We start from the raw sequence: 21,768 nt of genomic DNA, 5'->3' as shown, positions 1-21,768 counted from the left end.
TTACTTATGTATATTTTCAAGGTAAAAAAGACAACATAATAACAGGTCTCAACAGGAGGACAGCTCTCTCCATCATCCAGGATGTCCGCCAATCAGAATCCACGTAGGGAATCGGCCGACCAATAGGAACGCCCGGTCTTAGTGTGCTCCGTAACCAAGGACCGAGTAACAGAGCTCATCCACAAAAGAGAGTTCTGCTGCACGAGGATCTTCCTTAGTAACCGTGGATAAACATGAGTTACTACAGTATAAGGTAAAGTAAAACATAGTATTTGTATTTGTTCCGTTTGGCCAAACTTGGGCACGAGATGCTAACCGGTGTCTACCGTTTTCTTTTACCCGTAAAAACTTTTATTTTTTTATAAAGGCACCATTGCATACAGTAGAGGCAGCTAACGTTAGCTTCTAATCGCAACAAGCTAGCTGTAAAAATTCCCAGCAGGCGGATAAACACAGCTGACGGATAACATGTCTTTTCTCCCCTCATTTTGACGATATATGTGACTCATTTAATGTCAAGCTAAAGTAAGCGAGCTAACGGTCGAAGTGTCACAGCACAACAAAGGAAATAAATGAACTATTCGGCTACATTAACGCTATTACAAGTGAATAACGTGCTTTAATAGTGTTTATGATGGCTCGCTAGCCAGTACGAATGGAACAACATTTGGAAAGCAATGGACTGTCTAGTTACGTAATATATTTTTGCATTTCTGTATTTTGACTTGCAATTTCCTGCGGTATTCCCGTCGATACAATGTAGCGACAACTTCGCTCAATACGTAGCTTTGCGTGGAGTTTTGGAATGTGGAATTATGCGGCGCCTTCCGTTTAATTACAACGTATCACGTGTTATGCATCGCAGATGGTGGAAGGCACACGGTCACTTCAGAGCCCTGGCTTTAGGTTGAAGTAGCTTTAAGTCCAGTGACGCAAGAGGCATAATTAAAACAAAACATTGCATGTCATGTAAGAGCATGTCTTTCTGTAGCCTCTTGTCTATTCTTGTGTCAAAGAGTTCATGTTAAGTAGTTACGTTACACGTCCTCGCCACGTAAACGAGCAACTAAAGTTATTGACCTAATATATCGATAACCAAGTGAAAGAAAGTAGGGCATTTGAAAATAACAAGAGGGATCGATTGCACGCATGTAGCAGAAGCTTGGTAGTCATTGTCAGACTCAAACACATAATTCACCTCAGCATAATGCACAATAGTGCTTCCTACACGTTCCCTCTGATGTCCACTCACTGCTGGTCATGCAAACAGGTGTTGGAAAAAAGGATCGTGTGTGTGTGTGTGTGTGCGTGCATTTCAAGCACTGGAGCAGTGGTCTGCTTTCATTTTGCAGAGAGATAAAAATCAAAGTACCTCCCACTCTTTCCTGTTACATTCCCAGTCTGAGTATTTGTTGTTTTTTCTTCTCCAGTTTGTCAACCAGAGCTGCCATTCAAGGCACTGACGCATAATGCAACATATTCTTGATTGTAGTTACAGTGATGTTACTGCAAACAAGTATGTGGCTTGCTACATCCGTGGTATATTCTTGTTAAATTGTCTTTGTACTACATTCATCCTAAGTGGTGCCAGTCAGTGTCGGTGGGTTCGTGTGTTGTATAAGAAAACGACGAGCTACCACCCTGGTAATGTTTTCCCCCAGATGTCTATAACAAACACTGGGCTTTTGAAAAAGGGAAACTCTTGGCTTTATAGAAATGTGAGACACAGCAATGGACTCACTCCTTATGAGCCCACACGCTGTGATGCACTCTGCTCATCGGCTCGACGAACCCAGACAGCTTGTGTTATAAAGTTCACAGATGGCTGACTCAGCATTTGTAATGATCAACCTTCGTACAAAGTTGAATAAGGGGCCTTTTCTCTGCATCTTGTTGCTTTTTTTTTTTACTATCTCTTACAAATGTATTGCTTACTATTAGTATTACTGTGACACAGAAGTATTTCCAAAGCACAGGGACGTTACAGGGAAGCTTTTACAAATACCGGAGCCTGCTCGCAGAGCTGACACATCCGAGGAGTGGCAGCTTTTCATAACATCATCGCAAGTGTAACGGTGGAGTGACTGATAACATGAGTGTAGAGTTGAAAGTTTTCTGTTTGCTTGATGCATTATCGTTGCCAGGGTTAGCGGTAAAAACGACCGAAATGAGAAATGGAGAAATCTGTACTTTAATGGCACCTAAAGACTTCCTGTGTCGGGTAGAAGGTAATGAAAGCCAACACGTTTCCAGGTTGTTATTGTTGACGACTGAAGCTAGGTCTGCCATGGCTCTTAACCCTAGTCGGGCATTTGTTTTGCTATGAATCTGGGTACAATTACGTATCGTATCACCGAGTACCATCAGTGTTACTGTCCAGAATATCCTATAGAGTGGGTGCAATGTCAAGGTCAGAAAGATCACAAATGCCACAGGAGTTAGCAAGCAACTAACTGTTATGTGCAGGAATTGTCATCACGGTTGGAAATGCAGCTGACTAAACTGCCAAATGTATAATGTGTCGGTTCCCCAAGAGGAATCGATGTATGAAAATTAATTCAGTACTTCAGGACCTTCTCTAACTACACCGTGGCTTGTGGTTGAGTTGTGACTCACTGTGGTGTCCACACACACGGCCCAGCTGGCCAGAGTATAATCCTCTCTGCTGCTCAATCACTGAGACACTGAAAACACATCCCTGGTGTTTGTAATGGACTCACTTTGTCTCCTGGTTGAATGCTACCACACGGGATACATTTCACTGAAGACGCAGTTTCTGCTGCGTGTCCGCGATAAGTCGGTGTTTCTGCATGATGTTACGATCAGTGCAGTGTCTTCTTCAAAGCAAAGCGTCACTGTCGGAGAGAGTGTTTCCCTTTGGAGTCCACAAGGGACACGGTATCATCATCAACTCTTGTAGCTTTTTTTTTTTTTTTTTTACATCATTTGTTTTGAGCTCAATAATTACTCCCTGTGGTGAATAATTCCCCCGCTTATCATCCGTTGACTTGTATGTCAGAGCTGTCTCTCAGGACAGATGTACACAAACACATTCTTCATCTTCATCTTCCTCCCGCTCTTGCAAATAGGCTCAGAAAAAAAAAAAACGATTGGGAGGCTCATGGTTTCCTAGCAACTGGATTAAGGTCCCCACACCATGTCTGTTTTTAGAAAGGAGTAATCTATAGGTTTCACTCTGTTGAGTTACCTTTTTTAAATATGAGGAACACCGACTGGCACGTCTTACTCATATGCTGAGATTTAGGCTATTTAAAGCTCAATAAATTCCCACTATTGCATGTAAGTGAGATGCCAGACAGATTGTGCATCCGTGGCGTGATATATCAGTGGCGCCTTATGAGTCAGAGGATATGAGCTGTGCCTGCCGAGTCTTTCAGAAAGTAGCCGGGCAGTAAAATAAGAAGAACTCAGGTGACGGCAAGCTGTCAAATTGATTTTATTTTGGAAGTGTATCCAGCCACTGGGATATGGGGCGATGTTATATCACACATAAAAACAAGCTCAAACAGCCAACCGCTGCACTCACGGTGTCAATCCTGCTTATGTCACTTCACTGACATTCATAGAAAATTCAACCTTGTGCGACACTCGTATTCAGGCCGATCGCCTTCATGCCTACCCCCAGTTGAACCCTTGTGAGTTGCCCGAGCTGTGAAGTCATAGCAACAGCTCAAAGCCTCCAGACCTCAGTCGGTAGCTGTCACTCCCCTGGGTGGGACATAGCGACTACATAGTCAGTGATCTTGGTGCCTGCGGGGCTTACTTACTGTCAGGTAGGACCGCACAGTAACTCTGAGCTCCAGTGTGAATGAAGATCGGTGTGATAGGAGAGCCCTGGATTAGCATTCCTGCAGCCGCATCCATGGACGCTATAAAGGATGGGGGAGCTCAGCCCGTCTACAGCCGCTGGTCATACAGGTATAGCTGCGCACTGGCACACATATGTTATGCTCTTTGTACTATAGAGTGTTGTTTGAAAGTAGCCTTCCTTGTGTGCTCTCCAAGACTTATGGTTTATTTGTTCCAGCAGGACAACTGGCTCCTGCATCAACACACACACACACACATGGACCAACACATTTTTCCTTTAGTCCTCCAAGCTGTATTGACTTTGCAGGATTGAGGATTGCACAGTGGCCTGTGCCAAGACGAGAGGTCAGCGCTACTATAATGTTTCTTCCAGCCGCGCCGCTCCATCCCTCTGGCCAGCCGAATGGCTGACCTGCAGTCAAAGATGTGCCTCTCGCTCATGTTTCCGCCACCGCGTCGTTACTTATTCAGGCCGTGACTGAGCTGTAACCAGAGTTGGTGATTTTCGTGTCCAAGCTTCTGGCTGCTTGATTGAAACACTTATGTCACTGAGGATGTGCTCAGAATATCCATCCAACTGATTACTGCAACAGCTGAAATGACTGTGACTGTTCAATGTGTCCTCTTAGCATTTCCTTTGTCAGGGCTCAGCGATGTCTAATTTCTAATGTAATGGCAGTGCGTCCTTTATTCGTGATCCAGTGTGTTGAGGGTTCAGCTATACGCTTTGTTGTTCAAAGCACCAACAAAGGGTGACGTGAACCCCTAACTGTGCTCCTGTGCTATTTGCACATATTTAAATTAGGTAATATGCAAACAGTTGGTGCAAAATTGTCCCCTTTCTATGCAAATGAGCCACAGTGCAAAAACAGTACAATTCACAAAGATCGGCACTTACAGCCACACGTGGTGACAGTGAAATTATTAGCATCTTCTGGGAACTGAAGTGCATTTATGAAGGCTGTCTCACTCAGACTTTCCAGCGATCATGCCAGCAGTGATTGTATTGCATCGTCATGACATCTTCTTTTACAGTCTGACGGTGTGAGACCGACAGACGGGGATATTGAATCCCGAGTACGGTTTCTCTCACGTCACGTTTAAATTTGTTGCCTGAAGTTCTGCCTCTTCACCTCGTCGGTCAGGACCTTCAGCTCTTTTTCATTTTCTTTTTGCATCTCTGCCATTGTTCTGCCTGCTCAATATCTACATGGTGCTATCAGCCACCCCAATCCATTCTTTGTGAATTTTCCTCTTAGGGTGGACGTGGTTCTACTCGGGGTTGCTGTTTCAGATCAGTTTTACACAAGTGAGCTATGTAAGACTCCACAGGGAATCAGGCATTTAATCTCATCCGTCCTCCTTTTATTCTGTGTCCTCTTAGATGGAAGCCGAATGGCCCGTGGCAGACATTACGTTGTGCTCAGTCAACTTTAAATTCCTCTTTGAAGTGGCAAAGGCTTTTAATTAAAACGAACAGCAGCTAAAAATGGCCTGTGCTCCGATGAGAAGATAATGCCATGCAATGTTTTTTAATAGCTTTGATATTGTCATCTTGTCCTCCTTTGCACCCTGAACCCACAGTGGTGTGATGGAGAGTTATTAACATGTCATTATTTGCAGCATTAAAATCACATTATATCTATTATTTATGTGCAGCCCAGCAGTAATTAGACCCCTCCCTCTGTCGCTCTGTAAATCCTTACAGCACAGTGTTAAGACCTCCGATTACAGTGAAGCCCAAGAACTGGCTGCAGGCTTTTAATCAATGCTGGTGGAGGTGCGCTGTTGACGGAGCTCAAGTCTCCATGGCTACACAAGGAAGGGACAACAGGGGCCCGTCCTCCTCTTGTCACCCAAGCTGTGACGGACTAATGAAACATTGATCACTCACAGCTGTGATGAGGCACAAGTGTGTGTGTGTGTGAACATTTGCAGTAGAGGACATTCTCTCAACCCCCAACAGATTGAAGTATTTGTGATAATACTCTGTCTTTTATTTTATGTTGCACCTGTTCTTCAGCTGTCCTGTGTCTTAATGATCGGCTTGCTTGGCCTCATCAGATCATTACTGTCCTCCTAAAAGCATCACCTCTGTTAGCTTTTGATCATGTTTCTCAACTCGTTTCATTCTCCTGTCCTCACTGCCGCCTTGGTGCCAAATTGCCGTTGTCCCTGAAGACCCTCGAGCTCTGCCAGCTTCTCCAACTCAACGGCAAGGTAGGAAGCGACACACTCGCACGCACACACACTCTCTTCTCACAACCTGTGTCTTGAACTACCAAGTTAACAGACGTCTAGTTCCATTTTCAAAGGGCATTTTATCCGTTGTGTAAATGCCACGTTTGTCACATGGCTTAATGTCATGTCAGAGACGCTTTCATCGTTTATGATTGCTCTCTTGGGACTAGAGTGCTACAGAGTGGCACGTCTTTGTGTGGGAAAACATGCTCGACTATTTCGAAGCCACCATAAATACATTTAATCGCATTCTTTTCGGACAAAGATTGCCTCAGGGGTGAACCGCACACTGGGTTTGAGGTTGAAAACATCAGGGAAACTCTCCGATATAGAGGGCGTGTCTTCAGCCATTCACGAGACTGTACTTTGCATGGAAACAGCATTATTAATAGCACACAGCACAATGGGAAATCTAAGTCAACATTTTGTGGCTGTCCTTTGGTAGAAGTAAGTACTCATGCAGAGACCCGTAGTGCCTTCTGCCGTGTCTCGCTGTTCACCTGCACACATACGAGATGACCCATCTTGACGGAGAAGCGACTGATCGGAGGTGTTGGTCTACGGGCTGTGAGAAGTGGAGCGGGCCTATTGAAACGAAACTCGTCACCTTTTGACATCCAGCGACCGTTCTCCAGTGCTGAGCGGTGATGTCAGCCAGCGTTGGGCTTGAGGTCCGTTAAGTAGTGTGTGTCATCACCTACACACTAGAGCTGTGGAAGGGATGTAATATAACTGAGGGAAATAGAAATGGGGGGGAGTCAGATATCGGATGAGCTTACCTGATGGAGAGATAGGCCGCCTGATTTGACGACTTCTCATCCTATACCCTTAATGAAAAGATGAGAGAAATGGAGTTAGTGGCCTGCCTACACATTACATCAGCCTATGTGAGAGACTGGGATACTGCAGGTCTCTGACTCCCGACAGTACAGACTCCTGCTGTTGCCCTTCTCTCTCCTCACGGTAGCTGAGCAACACGGGCCCGGTCCCTTCAGATAGGTGTCCAGGGTGAATTCCCAGAGGACCCAGACTTCAAGGCATCCTCTCAGCTGGAGCGTTGTATTTTCTTCTTTTCCCCTTCTGTCACTTTCAGAGAATGACTCATGCCGTGTTTCACCAACAAGCTCAGAAGGTCACTTTTTCACCTGCAGATTTGTCGTTATTTGGTTTTATTACACGTTTAAAACTGCCACTACTGTGACTGAACCCTGTTAACGCCTTAATTGGTTTATTTCATTCAAGACCACGCAGGAGACAAAGCCTTTATTGCCTCGTGTGCAACAGCAGTGGTGACCTCTGCTGGTTTGATATGGAAAATCAAATTCAAGTGTCGATCCTTTCAGAGATTAGCATGTGTGAAATCTTTAACTCTTTATAAGACAGGTTTCTTCTGTTTTCCTCTGCAGTGGCATCGAAGATGACGGCACCAGTCTTATGCAGCAGAAGCTGGAAAAACAGGTAGGAAGCCAAAGTTCATTCACGAACACACGCTTAGCGTCGAGACCTTGATGTCTCCACTCTTTCATTATCGTAGTTTTAAAGCAGGGAAGCACCAAGGCTGATATCGGGCCGATACTGACTCCAGTAGCTGGATCGGGTCTCGGTGGCACTTAAAAGAATGATGCCAGTCACTTCCACACAGTGAGACAAACAGCCAGTATCGGCCAAAACCCAAAGCCAGGTATCGGTACCGGGACTGGAAAAGTGAGATTGGTCGCATCCCTCCTTCAAAGAACATCTGCTCGGCTTCATAGCTGTTGTGCTGCACCTTTAGCCTGATTAAGCCCTCCAACTCACACATAGGTGGTGTTTATGAGAGCTAACCTGTTAGTTGTCTATTTGTAAGCACCTGCCAACATTTAGCATGAATACGGGGACATTAAAAGGGCTGAGATGACTCTGGGTTCTGCCACTCCGGTGTCAACAAAGGGTGCCTGCTGTTGGCAGGAGCAGCTTCAACACCGCCGCAGTTTAGTGATTAACGACGGGTTCGGAAATCTCCTGTTTTTCACCCGCCCCGTCACTTGGAATTTTAAAGCTCACTCACTCCTGAGACTGAATTGTTTCCTCTTATCCACCCTTTACCTGACATAGCCCTTCTTCTGTCACACATTTGTTCTCTTTTCAACAAACCCCCCCCCCCCCCGAGTCTCTGTAAGACGCTTTATCCCAAACCTCGCTGAAGAGCCGCGGTGTAGAGCTTTGATTTAAGCTGGAAGCCGTTCTCCACTATCTCACACGTTAGGCAGAAAGGAGCGGGAGGTGAGTTCAAAAGAGAGGGAAGGATTTAGTGCGGGGCGCCTGGCTTTGTGTGTGTGTGTGTGTGTGTGTGTGTGTGTGTGTGTGTCCCAAGGTCCCACTGTGGCTCAGTTATGCTGCACACTTTCAGTTGAGTCCAAACAGCCTCACTTGAGAGTCTTCTGTTCTTATATAACTCATCATGAGGACAAACACACATGCTGTTCTTCCCAGAGGGGGGGGGGGGGGGTCACATGCAGGTTATGGAAAATTTATGAATATTAAATAAAAGTTAAATCTGTCTTCTTTTCTACGTTCTCACTGTTTCACTCCCCATTTCAAATAGTAAAATGAAAACCATTCAGACAATAATACCGGGAGCACTGTGGCCGTGACCGTATCTCACTTTGAGTGCACCTCACAGCCCCTCTCTCCCCTCTCTCTCCCCTCTCCCCCCTCTCCCTCTCTCCCTCCTGCCGGAGCACTAATGACGGCTGATTCAGTTAGCAGCACACACTGGCGCTCCGTGTTTGGCTGAGAGCCAGACCCCTTTTTGTCTGTCAGAGGACCACATAGTGCAGAGGAGGCTGTTAGTTTCTCGACTGTAAAACTCCAGTTCCAGAGGAGGAAGGAGGGACAGGGAGACCGAGTCATGAGCGCTGCTCTTTGGGGGAGACAACGTGCTTTCATCTGACCTCAAGACAAGTGGGACCTGTAATGTCTGTTCTGTAAAGAAACCGGTTAACTTTGGCTCACACTCAGGATCTCAATGGAACGGGTTGGTAATATCTAATGTTTCTGTTTTTGATATATATATTTTTTACTTTGTGAGGATAACAGTTTGTATGAAGTGTGAGGCTGTTCACCTTCCTGTCTGACTCTTTTTCAAACTTTCTGTCTGAGGTAGGAAAGATTCAGACACCCAGTAATCTCTCACTGACCACTTTTGTCGTCAGATTCTCTGAGAAGCCACACATTAATAAACCGTATGTCTCCTCTAATCAGATTTATAGTTTAGTCTACTTTACCTCATGTTTTGGCTGATACAGGAAAGGCTGTTAGAGCCTGAATGAAGTCACATCCTGCTCTCAAAATGCCAAGTACAGAGTCTTAACAAAAGAATGCAATATTACAATAGATTGGCTTAAAATGGCAGCGACACAAACTGTTCAGGCTTTGATTGTATGAAGAATTAGAGTGTAGACTCACTGATTGTCTTGTTTTCAGTTGTGCCTAATCAATCTAATTCAATTCATTAAAAAGTCACTATCTCGACAAAGGGCAGAATAACTGAATGTAGAAAATAACACTTAATTCAAGAGAATCTTTACGATATGTTTAATTTAATGGTTTGAAACCACCAATAAAAAGATGGGCTTCAGGCCATATTCATCTTTACATACAACTTCACCATCATCAGTAAACATCATAGAACATTGGCTGTATTTCCACCTCTATTTATGACCCTACCAGTAATGACGTTATTATGATAATCTAGCTGTATGTTTCGTTCATTTGTCGCCTTTATTTATAACCATATAGCGAGCATGCAAATCCAGAGTCTTTTGAAATGATAACAAATCTCTTTTCATTGAAGAACTAATGTATTCAGTGATACAATTTCTATTGCCTTTTGTATTATTAGTCATACCTCCTATATATTCCCATCGGTTGGTCAATTCCACCGTGCCTCTTTGCAGTCATGGAGATTGTTCTTTTTATGGTGCTGGTGATGTAAACTCTTCACACTTATCCGTTAACCTGTTCACTGGTAAGTCATAACGGTGGTAGCAGATGTTGTGGTTGCACAGAAACCGTGAGACGGATTTATTAGAGACTGACTGATGAGTTATGAAAGCTGTTTTTTGTCCGGCAAATATGAGACAAGGCCTCCTGGTCTCTTCAAGCTCGCTTAAACAGCATCACCAAACAGGACTCGTTGTGCACTTGACGCGCTAATTGATGTGCTTGCGTAATCCATCGGCTGCTTTGACCACAGAGACGGACCTGTGGGCAGTGGACACAGCATGTCCATGATGAACACCGCCACCTGAAGCACATACTCAAGCTGCGTAGTCGAAGGGCAAAACATACCAGCTGAGGAAAAGGAAAACAACTTAACGTCACTGATCACATTTAGTTGGAAACTACTCTTGTTGGACGATATATTGTCCCATAAATAATTGTGATTATTGTCATTTTAAGCCACTGATATAATGATAATATGAAAGCAAAATAATGCAAGTACACCCTTTCAAAGAGCAATGAACGTTAACGATATCCAGACACTGTCCATACGTCGTACGATAAGTCGATAACGTAATTATCATGACAGGCCCAGATCCTCAGAGGCCTCACTTCTATAAAACCTCATTGGATGGAATGTTGGCCATTCTCTGTTATAGAATAATACAGCATACCACCAAATGAGACTCTGGCAGCAGCCGTGAGTTTGTCTATTCAGTGAACCCGTTCAATGCACTCAGAGGCATTCATGCCTTGGCATGATTGTTGGGTTTTATTATGGCTTTATTTTTTTTGCCTTCATCTTTTGGCTTTACGCTGCTTAAGGGTATTTATTTTCTGCTGTGCGAGTCATCCTGTATTCACATTCACGTCACCTCTACCGAGTGTTTGCATCACCCCATGCAGTGCGTTCCATCACTGTACTCATTGTGTAAATAAAGAGATTCACGTTTTCTATACCATGAAAGGTTGCTTTGTCTGAAATGTAAAATATTCGTGTGGCTGCAACACTATGTTTGAAAGTAAAATATGTTTGGTGAATGGTAAAAATGGTGAATCCTTGCCCTTTTATCATTTAACATCACCCTCAGCTGTTTATTGAGAATAATTCTAATTGTGCAGTTGTCGCCTGTACCTTTTAAAGTGTCCCCATGTTTAATATTTCCTTTCTGGCTATTTGTAATACCTACTGATAGGCACAGGTTGGAGCTCATCATGCATACTAATGTAATTACCCTCAGCTCATGGAGTCAATGTTCTCCGGCTTGGCTAAATCCTCTCTTGTAACATTTAATAGAAGCCTTGTGTATAAATACGCGTGTGATTTCCCGGTAGTGCTCCTTGAAACTCCTTCCTTTCCCCCCTGTTTGGTGCACAGAGGGCACTGCTGGAGCAGAAGCAGCGGAGGAAGCGCCAGGAACCCCTGATGGTGCAGCCCAACACAGAGGCTCGGCCCCGGCGCTCCAGGACGCGGCGTGGTGAGGAGCAGGCCCCCCTGGTGGAGTCCCAAGTCAGTATCACCCACGATGTCATCATGGATGGTGAGGAAAATATCCTCTTGTTATTATGTTGCATCATTTCTGAACACCACATGAGGGATATCCTTCCTCTCTGCATAGAGAGTTGGCCTTGATGTGCTACGTTCTGTTTATGGGAACGGAATGATATCTATGTGTTTAAAAGCCAGCATTATAATACAAAAAAGACATTTATGTAATTTATTAACCAGAACATGAGACCGTTAACAGCTGAGGTAACAACTGACTGGTCTCCCCTGCTGCAGGTATCGATGGCCCAGCAGCTTTCTTGGGCTCAGAAGCCCCTGATCTCGGAATAAAAATCCTGTCAGTGAGCCAGTTCCAGTCCCAGTCCCCTGTTGCCGAGGAGCCCGAGAGAGATGGAGACACTGATACGCTGCTAGAACCCAAGACAGATATCCATGAATTACTGCAGAAACAAGGTGAGTCCTAGCAGAGCTTAATACTTCATTGGCTTTTCAAGAGAAACTACACTTCCTCCATTTTTCTGGAGACACAGACCAGCCAGGTTGCCGTTTTCAGGTGGCCTCAATCTCCCCTCATTTTGACCCAGTTGGTAGTAAAATGCACTTTGACAAAATATACGAATCTAATCTCATCAAAACATAGATATCGTTAGTGAAGTAGAGCAACAAGTAAACGCTCTCTTGTTTGGAACAATGCAGCAGGAAAAATCACCCACAAAGACCTTTTAAAAGGGGAAGCGCACTTTTAATTCACTTCACTGAAGGATTAGTGAGGCACTACTTCTCCATTCAGACATTTTAAATCCATTGATTGACTTTTATCCTGTGTTCAGGGAAGATGCGTCTTCAGTCAAATATCATTTGGTTTCATGAGCACGCCTGCTTAATTATTTGCCTTCCTCGCTGATTCTGGATGCTGTTTCCCAATCCACTCTGTTTTCATGTAGTCGGAGTTCTCAGTCACTCCAGATTAGCAGCTGTTTGCCAGACTTCTTGACATTTCCTACAATTCTAAGCACTCTGCTGCGGCGTGGAACAGGGACGGAGACAGTGGTGTGTGATGGATGGTGACGCAGTGAGAAATGGGTCATTTAATAATAGGCCAGGGCATTGTTCACACTGCAGTGCTCATCTATGGCATCATTATAGATACGGCCACCCACACTCACCAGCTGGCTGGCAGGGACTCTTAGAAGGTTTATGGAGGATGCATTAAAACCATGCCCGAGTGGGTCGTGTACTCTTCTGATCCACCTGCTGCTGTGGAGCAAAAACAAGTTTCTCCATCCGAAAAACATGTTCATTTAAAACCATAAAGTTAAAGTTTGTAGCAGCTCCACAAGTGTCTTAGTGTTTGCACAATTGAATCCGAAGTCGAATAACCAAAAGCTGCTCATATTTAGTTTTGACCGGGCTTTAGGGAGACGTAGTGCCACGGTGGCAAATGTCACTGTCCTTCTCAATAATGCAAGGCCTCACTGCTAACACCAGCCCAGTTTATCATAGGAATACGTCCTCAGGACTTGCAGAAGGTATTTTTGGCTCCCTGTCCTTGCATAACACCCCAACCCCCCGAGAAACAGAAAAGTTGTGGGACACTCATATTTGATCAGCTCATTTTTGACTTCCTGTGAAACATATTCTTCACCAGCTGCGCGTTGATAATCATGTAAATGTGTGTGTTCTTTGGAGGGTTTATTCAGTAGGTTGTTGGTTAGCCAATTATGAGTCCTCTCTGACATTTCCAGATGGTTGATTTCACGAGCCACTGGCCGACTTCTGCGCGGCGGTTTCATTGGAGCCCCGGTGTCACGGTTAGAGGGAAGATAACATTTGCAATCTGTGTTTCATGATGGTACTCGCTGTCTCGCAGGGATCGCTGCATATCCTGGATCCATCTCTTGTAAATACCCCAGGATAAATATTGTGCTTGGCTGCGTTTGTCTGTCACATTGTTATTCTTGTTCAATACTGCAGAGGCCGGTGCTCTCCCACCGCTCACGCTCGCTAACCGGCCGATGACGTGTTGGTCCAGGTGGAGGGAAGAAGTGGCAGACCGGCTCGTCTGTGTGCCGAGTACAAAATGCTCTCTGTGTAAAGAAGTGGGCTTTGCCATTTAAATCAATTCGAAGCTGAAGATTATATTTTGGGAAACTGGTGCAACATGCTCTATCATTTTCCACCAAACCACATTATTAGCATTAATGTAATTTCTGGTCAAGCAATTAATTTTACAATTCTTAAACATTGCAAAGCTCTGGTGACACAAGCTCCCCTGCTCAGTGGTGGACCACCGCCATCCCCTGACAGCACATTCAAATGGGCTCTATAGCTGCAGCCAAGAGCAGCGTCCTGGCTGATGAATCCAATTATCAATGAAGAGACAGATGTGTCAAGCAGTCTCGACTGGCTGCAGCGAGCCAAGGCCCATTTTACATCTGCGTGACTGCGCCGGAGCTGTCTCCTCACAAGCACGCAGATGCAAGCTGCGCATCTCTTCGCATTAATCTCACCATTGCAGGAACTGACTTAGAAAAAAAGATGCATTGTTTGTGACAGGTATTGAGGCCATGCCCGGATGTGAACTTTCGGTTGGGTGAGTGCTGAGCAGAGCCCTCTGAACCACAAGCGGTTTCAGGGCCTTTTTTTAGTTTTTGGTCCTCTTGTCACATTTTATTCACTGTGTCTATTGCAATATAATAAGTCCTGCAGGTCTATGGAAACAGCTGGTGTTAGTTAGAAGTTGGGAAAACTCAAAAATGTCTCTTGTGCAGTATTACACAGTCGCGATGCCATAAATCATGAAACAGAAAGAAGAAAAAAGATAATTTCAATGTTTTTGATCATTTATTTTACAAAAATTGGATAAAATATATAATAAACATTTTTCCAAGTGCCCACAAGTGTAACCAATATTGACAAATAAATGTGGACATTTACAGTTTAGTTTGATGTCTCAGTTGGATTCACAATGGTTTGTTCATTTCCCTCTTTTGCTGTTAAAGAGATTAAATAAATCTCCCGAGTAAACCAAATACCCTGCTTAATATTTCTGAGAAATATCTTTCTATTGAATAATGCACTACTTTTGCTTCAGCCGTTGCATAAGTATTGCATCATTTCTAATTGAGCTTTCATACATCAAAGACCGTAGATGAACCAAAAAACGGTGAAGTACAATTTTGTACTTGAAAACTAAAGAACCTCTGGGAAGTCTTTACACAGACAGAGCTTCTGGGATCTATTTTCAACGTCTAGTCTGGTGTGTATTTTTGTGAAATTATAAGAGGCCTTCATGTGGCATTAAAGCTCCGTCCCACCATTTGCCTCTTCTTCCTCACCAGGTCTGTCTGGCAGTATGAACTTCGATGAAGACAGCGAGCACGAGGACGATGCGGAGGAAGAACGTTCACGTTCTCTGTCCCCCAACGCAGACAACACCAGACCCGCCTCCGCCACCAGTGGCAAGGACATTCCAGTGAGTAGCGCAATAAAAGCACTTAACCAACACGCTTTTAACAAAGACGAATCCCAACCCCAACACTGAATATTGTGTTCATGCACCGTGTTGTGCCCAGGAGGTGGCATCCCCCGGATCGCCCACAGCAGAGAGCTCACTGATCGATGTGGACAATCCAGAGGAGATTGTCTTGCGTCCGGCTCCACGCAACGTCACCGTTAAATGTCGAATCACCCGGGACAAGAAGGGCATGGACCGCGGCCTCTACCCCACCTACTTCATGCACATGGAGAGAGAGGATGGCAAGAAAGTGAGTGTGTAGCCATCTAGGAAAAACAACTTTAATATACAAAACTGACTTACTTTCAAGATGAGCAAAGAATTAAGCTCTCAGGAGTACAGCATCTGTGTACAGTAGATATATAAACATTTTCTGTCTCTTTTTCTAGGTCTTTTTGCTGGCAGGAAGGAAGAGGAAGAAGAGTAAGACGTCCAACTACCTTATTTCAGTGGATGCCACTGATCTGTCGCGAGAGGGAGAGAGCTTCATAGGAAAGCTGAGGTAAAAAGCACACTTTCTCTCAGATCTACCTGCATCCACGGAGGTCATAGCATACCTGAATATACATCTCAGGGTGCTTTCTCCCATTACCTGTTTGGTTCGGTTAAAACAAAACTCGCCCAGTTAGTACGGTACATTTGGGCTGGTGGGAAAGTTGTCACTGGAACCCCGGTGTGGACCAACAAGCGAGCCGAGACCGCATGAAAATGTGGTGTGAAAGCAAACGAACTAACCACAAGATTTTATGTGAGCAGATGTTTAATTTTTTATCTTTCAGACACTGTGCAGCGACTGTTAGTAATTGCTGCTATTAAACTGTGTACAGGTATGAAATGAAACCTTGCAGTGGTTATGTTTGGTTGGTTTTAAGATGATTTGCCTTCTCCACTACACGTGATTAGGATGTTAAAAATGCTGCCAGCAGTGGACAAAATGTGAAACGGAGGAAACATTTCATCTCGGGTGTGTATTCTATCAGGTCCAACCTCATGGGCACCAAATTCACAGTGTATGACAACGGCACCAATCCCTGCAAAAACCCCGGCACGCTGCTGGAGGAGAGCAACACGCGACAGGAACTGGCTGCCATCTGCTACGTGAGTGAATGACAAAAGAAGCACACACAAGCTTCCGCTGCGTCCCGTGTTCATTGCTACTATGAAGTGAAATTGTGACGCTCTCTGTACCACTTGGCAGGAGACCAACGTGCTGGGATTCAAAGGACCACGTAAGATGACCGTAATCATCCCCGGCATGAACATGAACTTTGAAAGAGTCCCCGTAAGGCCTCAAAATGTGAGTCCGATGCTCCCGGAATCATTCCGTCGGAACCAGAGCATGGGCCGAATGCGTAAACATGAGTGTGATTGTGTTACAGGAGCAGGAGAACCTCCTGAGCAGGTGGCAGAATCACTCGCTGGACAACCTGATTGAGTTGCACAATAAGGCCCCCGTGTGGAACGATGACACCCAGTCGTATGTGCTGAACTTCCACGGCCGCGTCACCCAAGCTTCGGTCAAAAACTTTCAAATAGTTCACGACAACGACCGTAAGTATTCATCACTGTTCACCGTTTGTCCCCCACACATTTTCATGCTTACAGTGACGATTAACAAGACTGTGTGGTTGTTTTACCGCCCCCCCAAAACTCTAGCGGATTACATCGTCATGCAGTTTGGCAGAGTGGCTGAAGACATCTTCACTCTGGACTACAACTATCCCATGTGCGCTCTTCAGGCCTTCGCCATTGGCCTGTCGAGCTTCGACAGCAAGTTGGCCTGTGAATGAACCGCCGGTTTTTAGCTCCACACCACAACCTTATCCCTGTCCCCCCCCCACCCCCACCCCGTCAAATCTCCTCTCACGGGACTGTTTGGAAGCCCACAGCTACACTGCTTACATCATCAGGGGCCGGATCACGCAGAAGTCAAGAAACACATATGAGACTGAAGAAAAGAGCAGGAAGATACTGATAAGAGATGGTGGTGCTCTGTTGTGCCGATCCAAAACGCCCTCTTTGTTTCTGTGCGGAAGCTTTTTTTATCATATCATTTTAGTGGGGTTATTTCAGTATCAATCTAACCATTTTGTACAGTTTACATGTACACATGTATACAAAATAAAAGGGAAAAGACAAAGCAGAACACACCCCTCTTGTTTGTGCCAGACACAGGCACTCTTGTCAGACATCTGGTGCAGAAATATCCGATAATAGATGTATGACTCGGTCAATGTTTGCAGGAGGTGATGTGCGTATTAACGATGTATTTTCTGTTGCCTTTGAATTTGGTTTCCCTGCGTGTTTTTGCCACACTAGCGATTTGGCTCCAAGGACGGCAATGCCGGCCGAGATTTGACTCTCCAGAGCATAAACCATATTTAACGACGTAACAACGTGGCCTTTCCTCTGGCACCACCCTCAGGCCAAACCTCAGAGTTATCTGGCAACAAGGGACTAAGAAAGCAAAGTTGTTTTTATGTTTTTCATAAATCAAACTGCAAGTAAGTTGCATCATGGTCAGAATTTCAATCTTTATTACATGTTTAAATGTGACGACATGGTTTAATCTGCCGTCTGTCATCGTTATCGTTCTTTTATTGTATCGTCAACCTTTTTTATATTCTTGTGTGGAAAGTGCATTATTCAGAACAGACCTGTGTTATGGTTTTTGTTTGGGTTTTTTTTGTGAATAAGTGTAATTTTTATTACTGACGAGTTGGATTATCATGAGAGAAAAAAAATGCAGAATTGCACATGTAAACAGAAAGGATATACATACTGTATATAAAACACAAGGTAATGCCTTATTTGATCTCTTCTAGCAGTCTTTAAAAAAACACAAATTACTAAATGTTATTTCAAGACATGGAATTTTAAAATATTGGAGAGTTAATACACGAGATAGAGCTTATATTTTCACTGGTGCACAAATACAGAGGTCGCCCCAGACTTTGTTTGTATGAAGAAAATCAAGAACTGTTTCTACATTTGAGTATTCAAGATATGAGGGAGCTTTTATTAAACTGAGATAGAGGCCGTTATGTACAGCTCACAGGTTTCAACAATATAACTGCCAGTGTCTCCTCCCTTTAGAATTATAAGGGAAACTTAAGGGAAATCAATACAGGATGGCGTCCTTTACGGGTCTATATGTCATCATTAAATGTCTAATATTTTGTTATTTCAGTGTACTGTATGTCTGTGAGGGACATACAGTACATCTGTTTAGTACATAAATAATTCAGTTATTTTAAATCAGTCTAATCTGGATCCTCGAAAGAAAAGAACGTGTGTTATTCAGGGTTAAATATAAATGCTACTTGATGTCACAGATACAATCAAGAGTACAAACACCTGGTTATGTCTTAAGGGAATTAATGTTACATTTTTTCAAAGAAAGTGTGCCAGCAATTTATGAAATTCCTGTTTTGTCATTTTGTGTGCAATGGAGTTTTGAGGAGAGAGAGAAAGAGTTTATCGCAGATATTTTGAAATATAAATGCTTTTACTACAGGAGGCTTCTGTGAAACACATTCCAGTCTGACGACATGTTCATGCGGTTTTATTGGAACAGATGAAAGTGTAACAGTGGGTGATCATGTTCAAATACAGAGAGATGAGTGGATTCAGTGAACAGGTTATTTTCATGAACATGACCGATGTCAATTTGATTCAGAACACCTTTGAGAGGAAAACAACAGTACTTATTTACATCGATGTAAAATGTTTGAGTAACCAAAATAAAAAAACGTTTTGAAAAAGTGCTTCGAAAAGTTTGAACTACATTTGAACCGTCTGCTTACATAACGTCGTTGCACATAATCTACATATTGATCTTTTCTGCAAGTGATAACATTTGATAAACATTTCCGACAAAACACTTTTAACACTGTGTCGGAACAATCAACAGCTAACTAAGGCCTGTCCTCTTCTTCATCAAATAGTAATCACGTTGGGCAGGTCTCTGTACTTGATGAGGTAGTATGGGTAGCACTGACAGCTGTCAAAAACTACAAACATGGTGGGCTTGTCAACGTTGTCCACGCAGGTGTCGTAGAGAAGGAACTGACTCGTCCTGGAGTTGAGTGGCGGCGGCCGGCGGTAGTGGCTCCTTCCGAGGCTCACCTTCCCCACCAGGACTTTGGCCAGGAACATGCAGCTGACCTCATCCGTCCCCGACTTGGCTGAAAAGGTTTTGGAGAAAGAGGCGGCGGGGGCGAAGTAGGAGCCGAACCCGTTGGATGTTCCGTTGACCCCGGCCATGCGGGGGTCGAAGTTGTTGTGGCAGATGTCCTCCGAGGGGTCTTTGGTTGTCCCGTGGAAGAGATGTCTCTCCAGAGGCTCCTGAGACGTGGCGTGCTGCTTCTGCATGTACGCCTTGTGCCTGCAATGACAACGCAGATCAATGTAGACGGTGTCTTTTGGACATGTTTCAGTATGTTGTGCTGAAACAAGCTTTAAAAAAATCAATGTAAACTTAGTAACTAAAGTAGCTGGACCTTTGGTACTTGTCCCAGTGGAGGAGGTTCTGGACCTGCTGGATGCTGACGACGTCCACCTCGGTCTCAGGCAGGCTCTCGTAGAAGAAGTTCTGGACACTCCGGTAGGCCTGTGTGCCGGCCGGAAGGTCCACCAAGCTGTAGTCCTGTGCCGAGTCCAGACACCACACGGGAGGATACCAGGAGCTGAACTCCTCCAGAGGGTCCACGCTGAAGTTTGCCCCGGGGGGATCGCCGACAGGCTCAGTCAGGATTCCTGTCCTGGGTGTAAAGTAGAGGATAGGGAGGATATCATCGCGATGAAGAGGAGATACAGGACGACTATACGTGGAACCTGACAATAACTACATCATGCGACTGAAACAGAGACACAGAGAAATGGATACCGACTGCAGGTAAGGCCGCATGGAATCGGGGGAGCGGTAGAGGGGTCTGCAGCGAACATTTCTGCGGAACCCTGTGGTGAAGTTGGTCTGGATCATGGTGGTGAAGTCCACCTCGTAGTCCTGGGAGCCAATATCGAAGGTACACTCGAGCTCCTTCTCGCTCATACTCTTCAGCAGCGAGGCGGACGCATCCTAACAGAGAGATGAAGCAGTCAAGTGAACAAGGAGCCGCTGCAAAACTCATAGCTCAGGGAGCGTTTAGAGGTAAAAGGAATCATGCCAAAGGGGGCGATAATGGAGATGAAAAGTACGAGATAGAGAAAAATAGACACCTTGTTGTACTCTTCCCAGTCCTGGTTGTTCCACCAGTAGATTTTCCATTTGCTGGGAAAGTACGGGTTTATGACCAGGCTGTCAGAGTTAGTGAGTCGTCTAACTCCGTCATACTTCGATGAGTCGTTAATCTCCATCGAGTCAAAGACCAGACGGCAGTGGAGATTGCTAGAGGGAGTGTTGCACAACAGCATTGTAAGGTCAAAATGAAAACACACCAAGTTATATTTTTGACTCAGGGGAAACCAAACTTGCTGTCAACAACCCAAATGCAAAAAATGGGGACAAAGATAATTAGTTTGTCAATTTTCCGACTCAAATAGAAACTCTTAAACCAGAGATTCGACTCCAGTTCTGCGCTCTCACTCACCGATCGTCGATGCAAATGGACTCTTCTTTGATGTTGCAGTAGCTCTTCTCCAGTAGGACCTGAGAGCGAGAGGGGATGTCGATCCACTGGTGGGTGACCACGCTCCACAGCTGCCAGTGGAACGGGTAGGGAGTGTGGTGCATCGTACACTTATTCCCTGCGTCACACAGACTCAGGAGGAACTTGTCGCAGACCTGGACGTTAGAGGAGGTCTTGGTGTGGAACGGAGAGGGGACCGGCCCTTCGGACGGGGCCTGCAGCTTGGTGGGGGTGGCCGTCGGGGTCTGGATGGCGGGTAGGACCCGTCTCTTGGTCGGGGTGCTGGGCTGATGTGCGGGCTGCGGTTGGGTGATGATGAGAGGCAGGGAGAAGATGAGGGAGGTGGCCAGTGTGGGGTTTGCAGGTATTATCTGTGCTTGACCCGGAGGGATCGGCAGCAATTGCGTGCCGTTTTGGGAAAGGGCGAGCAGGACGCAGGAGGTCTGGGAGGCTCCATGCTGCGGAGTGATGGACTGGATGACCATCTGAGGCTGCAGGGTCCCGGAAGAAGGCGCCGAGCTCTGCGCCACGCTGGAGGCGCCTTCGGTTTGGGCGGGGGTTGCACTCTTCCCTTGCTTCGAGGTCGCGGGAGTTAAATGCACACCGATGCTGTAGGGGTTGACGGTCCAGGCGATGTCCACCTCCTTGGACCTCATGGCCTCCCACACTGGGAGGCTGGTGTTGGCGTCAGTGGGGATTTCCAGTAGGAAAAGAGACGGGCTCAGGAAGGTGACTTTGGAAGATTTAGACGGGGGCTTCAAAACTGCAACGTCGTCCGCCATCTTTCTCTTTGAGCGTCTGCTGGATGAAGCTTTGGGCATCTTGGACCTCCAGTAAAAAAAAAAAAAAACACACATTGGACTATTTATTTTGAGTAAATTAGCCCAAAGGACATGGGGACATTAAGTGAGTTTAGCTCAGTATGAAGTTAAAATGATATAAAATAGAATCAAACTACAAAGAAATGTGTTTTTTGTTAGCGGCTGTATTGAGGTCATAATTCATGTACATTTATCTTTTCTAAACCTTTCACCTTCAACACGTTTTAACGTTCTTGT

At 45.0% G+C, this 21,768-nt stretch overlaps 2 protein-coding genes across 2 annotated transcripts; one reads left to right on the top strand and one right to left on the bottom strand.

Annotated features, from left to right (window-relative positions):
- The first annotated feature begins 155 nt into the window (after window positions 1-155).
- tulp3 (TUB like protein 3) lies at window positions 156-18,844 on the top strand. Its single transcript, XM_076111843.1, has 12 exons — window positions 156-253; window positions 6,013-6,051; window positions 7,479-7,530; window positions 11,435-11,597; window positions 11,840-12,016; window positions 14,905-15,038; window positions 15,139-15,330; window positions 15,470-15,582; window positions 16,061-16,178; window positions 16,279-16,377; window positions 16,460-16,631; window positions 16,737-18,844. The coding sequence occupies exons 1-12, from the start codon at window positions 234-236 to the stop codon at window positions 16,868-16,870; spliced, it is 1,413 nt and encodes a 470-aa protein (XP_075967958.1). The 5' UTR covers window positions 156-233; the 3' UTR covers window positions 16,871-18,844.
- LOC142971192 (protein mono-ADP-ribosyltransferase TIPARP-like) lies at window positions 18,537-21,735 on the bottom strand. Its single transcript, XM_076111842.1, has 5 exons — window positions 20,672-21,735; window positions 20,301-20,469; window positions 19,973-20,160; window positions 19,583-19,843; window positions 18,537-19,467 (listed from the first exon to the last, which is right to left on the bottom strand). Exons 1-5 carry the CDS (start codon window positions 21,565-21,567, stop codon window positions 19,020-19,022), a joined length of 1,962 nt encoding a protein of 653 aa, XP_075967957.1. The 5' UTR covers window positions 21,568-21,735; the 3' UTR covers window positions 18,537-19,019.
- Between the last annotated feature and the right edge of the window lie 33 nt (window positions 21,736-21,768).

Source organism: Anarhichas minor, unplaced genomic scaffold (assembly GCF_050575085.1).
Source record: "Anarhichas minor isolate MPS153535 unplaced genomic scaffold, ASM5057508v1 ptg000045l, whole genome shotgun sequence".
NCBI classification, from domain to species: domain Eukaryota; kingdom Metazoa; phylum Chordata; class Actinopteri; order Perciformes; family Anarhichadidae; genus Anarhichas; species Anarhichas minor.
This window is presented reverse-complemented; position numbering and strand designations above follow the sequence as displayed.

Bases quoted from the DNA above. Each gene is read 5' to 3' on its own strand.
- tulp3 (XM_076111843.1), top strand. From the start codon at position 234: ATGAGTTACTACAGTATAAG. The intron at 7,531-11,434 runs GTAGGAAGCCAA...TTTGGTGCACAG, and splicing joins AGCAGAAGCTGGAAAAACAG to AGGGCACTGCTGGAGCAGAA. The intron at 16,378-16,459 runs GTGAGTCCGATG...ATTGTGTTACAG, and splicing joins TCCCCGTAAGGCCTCAAAAT to GAGCAGGAGAACCTCCTGAG.
- LOC142971192 (XM_076111842.1), bottom strand. From the start codon at position 21,567: ATGTGTGTTTTTTTTTTTTTTTACTGGAGGTCCAAGATGCCCAAAGCT. The intron at 20,161-20,300 runs GTGTCTATTTTT...TCTCTCTGTTAG, and splicing joins ACTGGGAAGAGTACAACAAG to GATGCGTCCGCCTCGCTGCT. The intron at 19,468-19,582 runs GTCCAGCTACTT...TTGTCATTGCAG, and splicing joins CACTGGGACAAGTACCAAAG to GCACAAGGCGTACATGCAGA.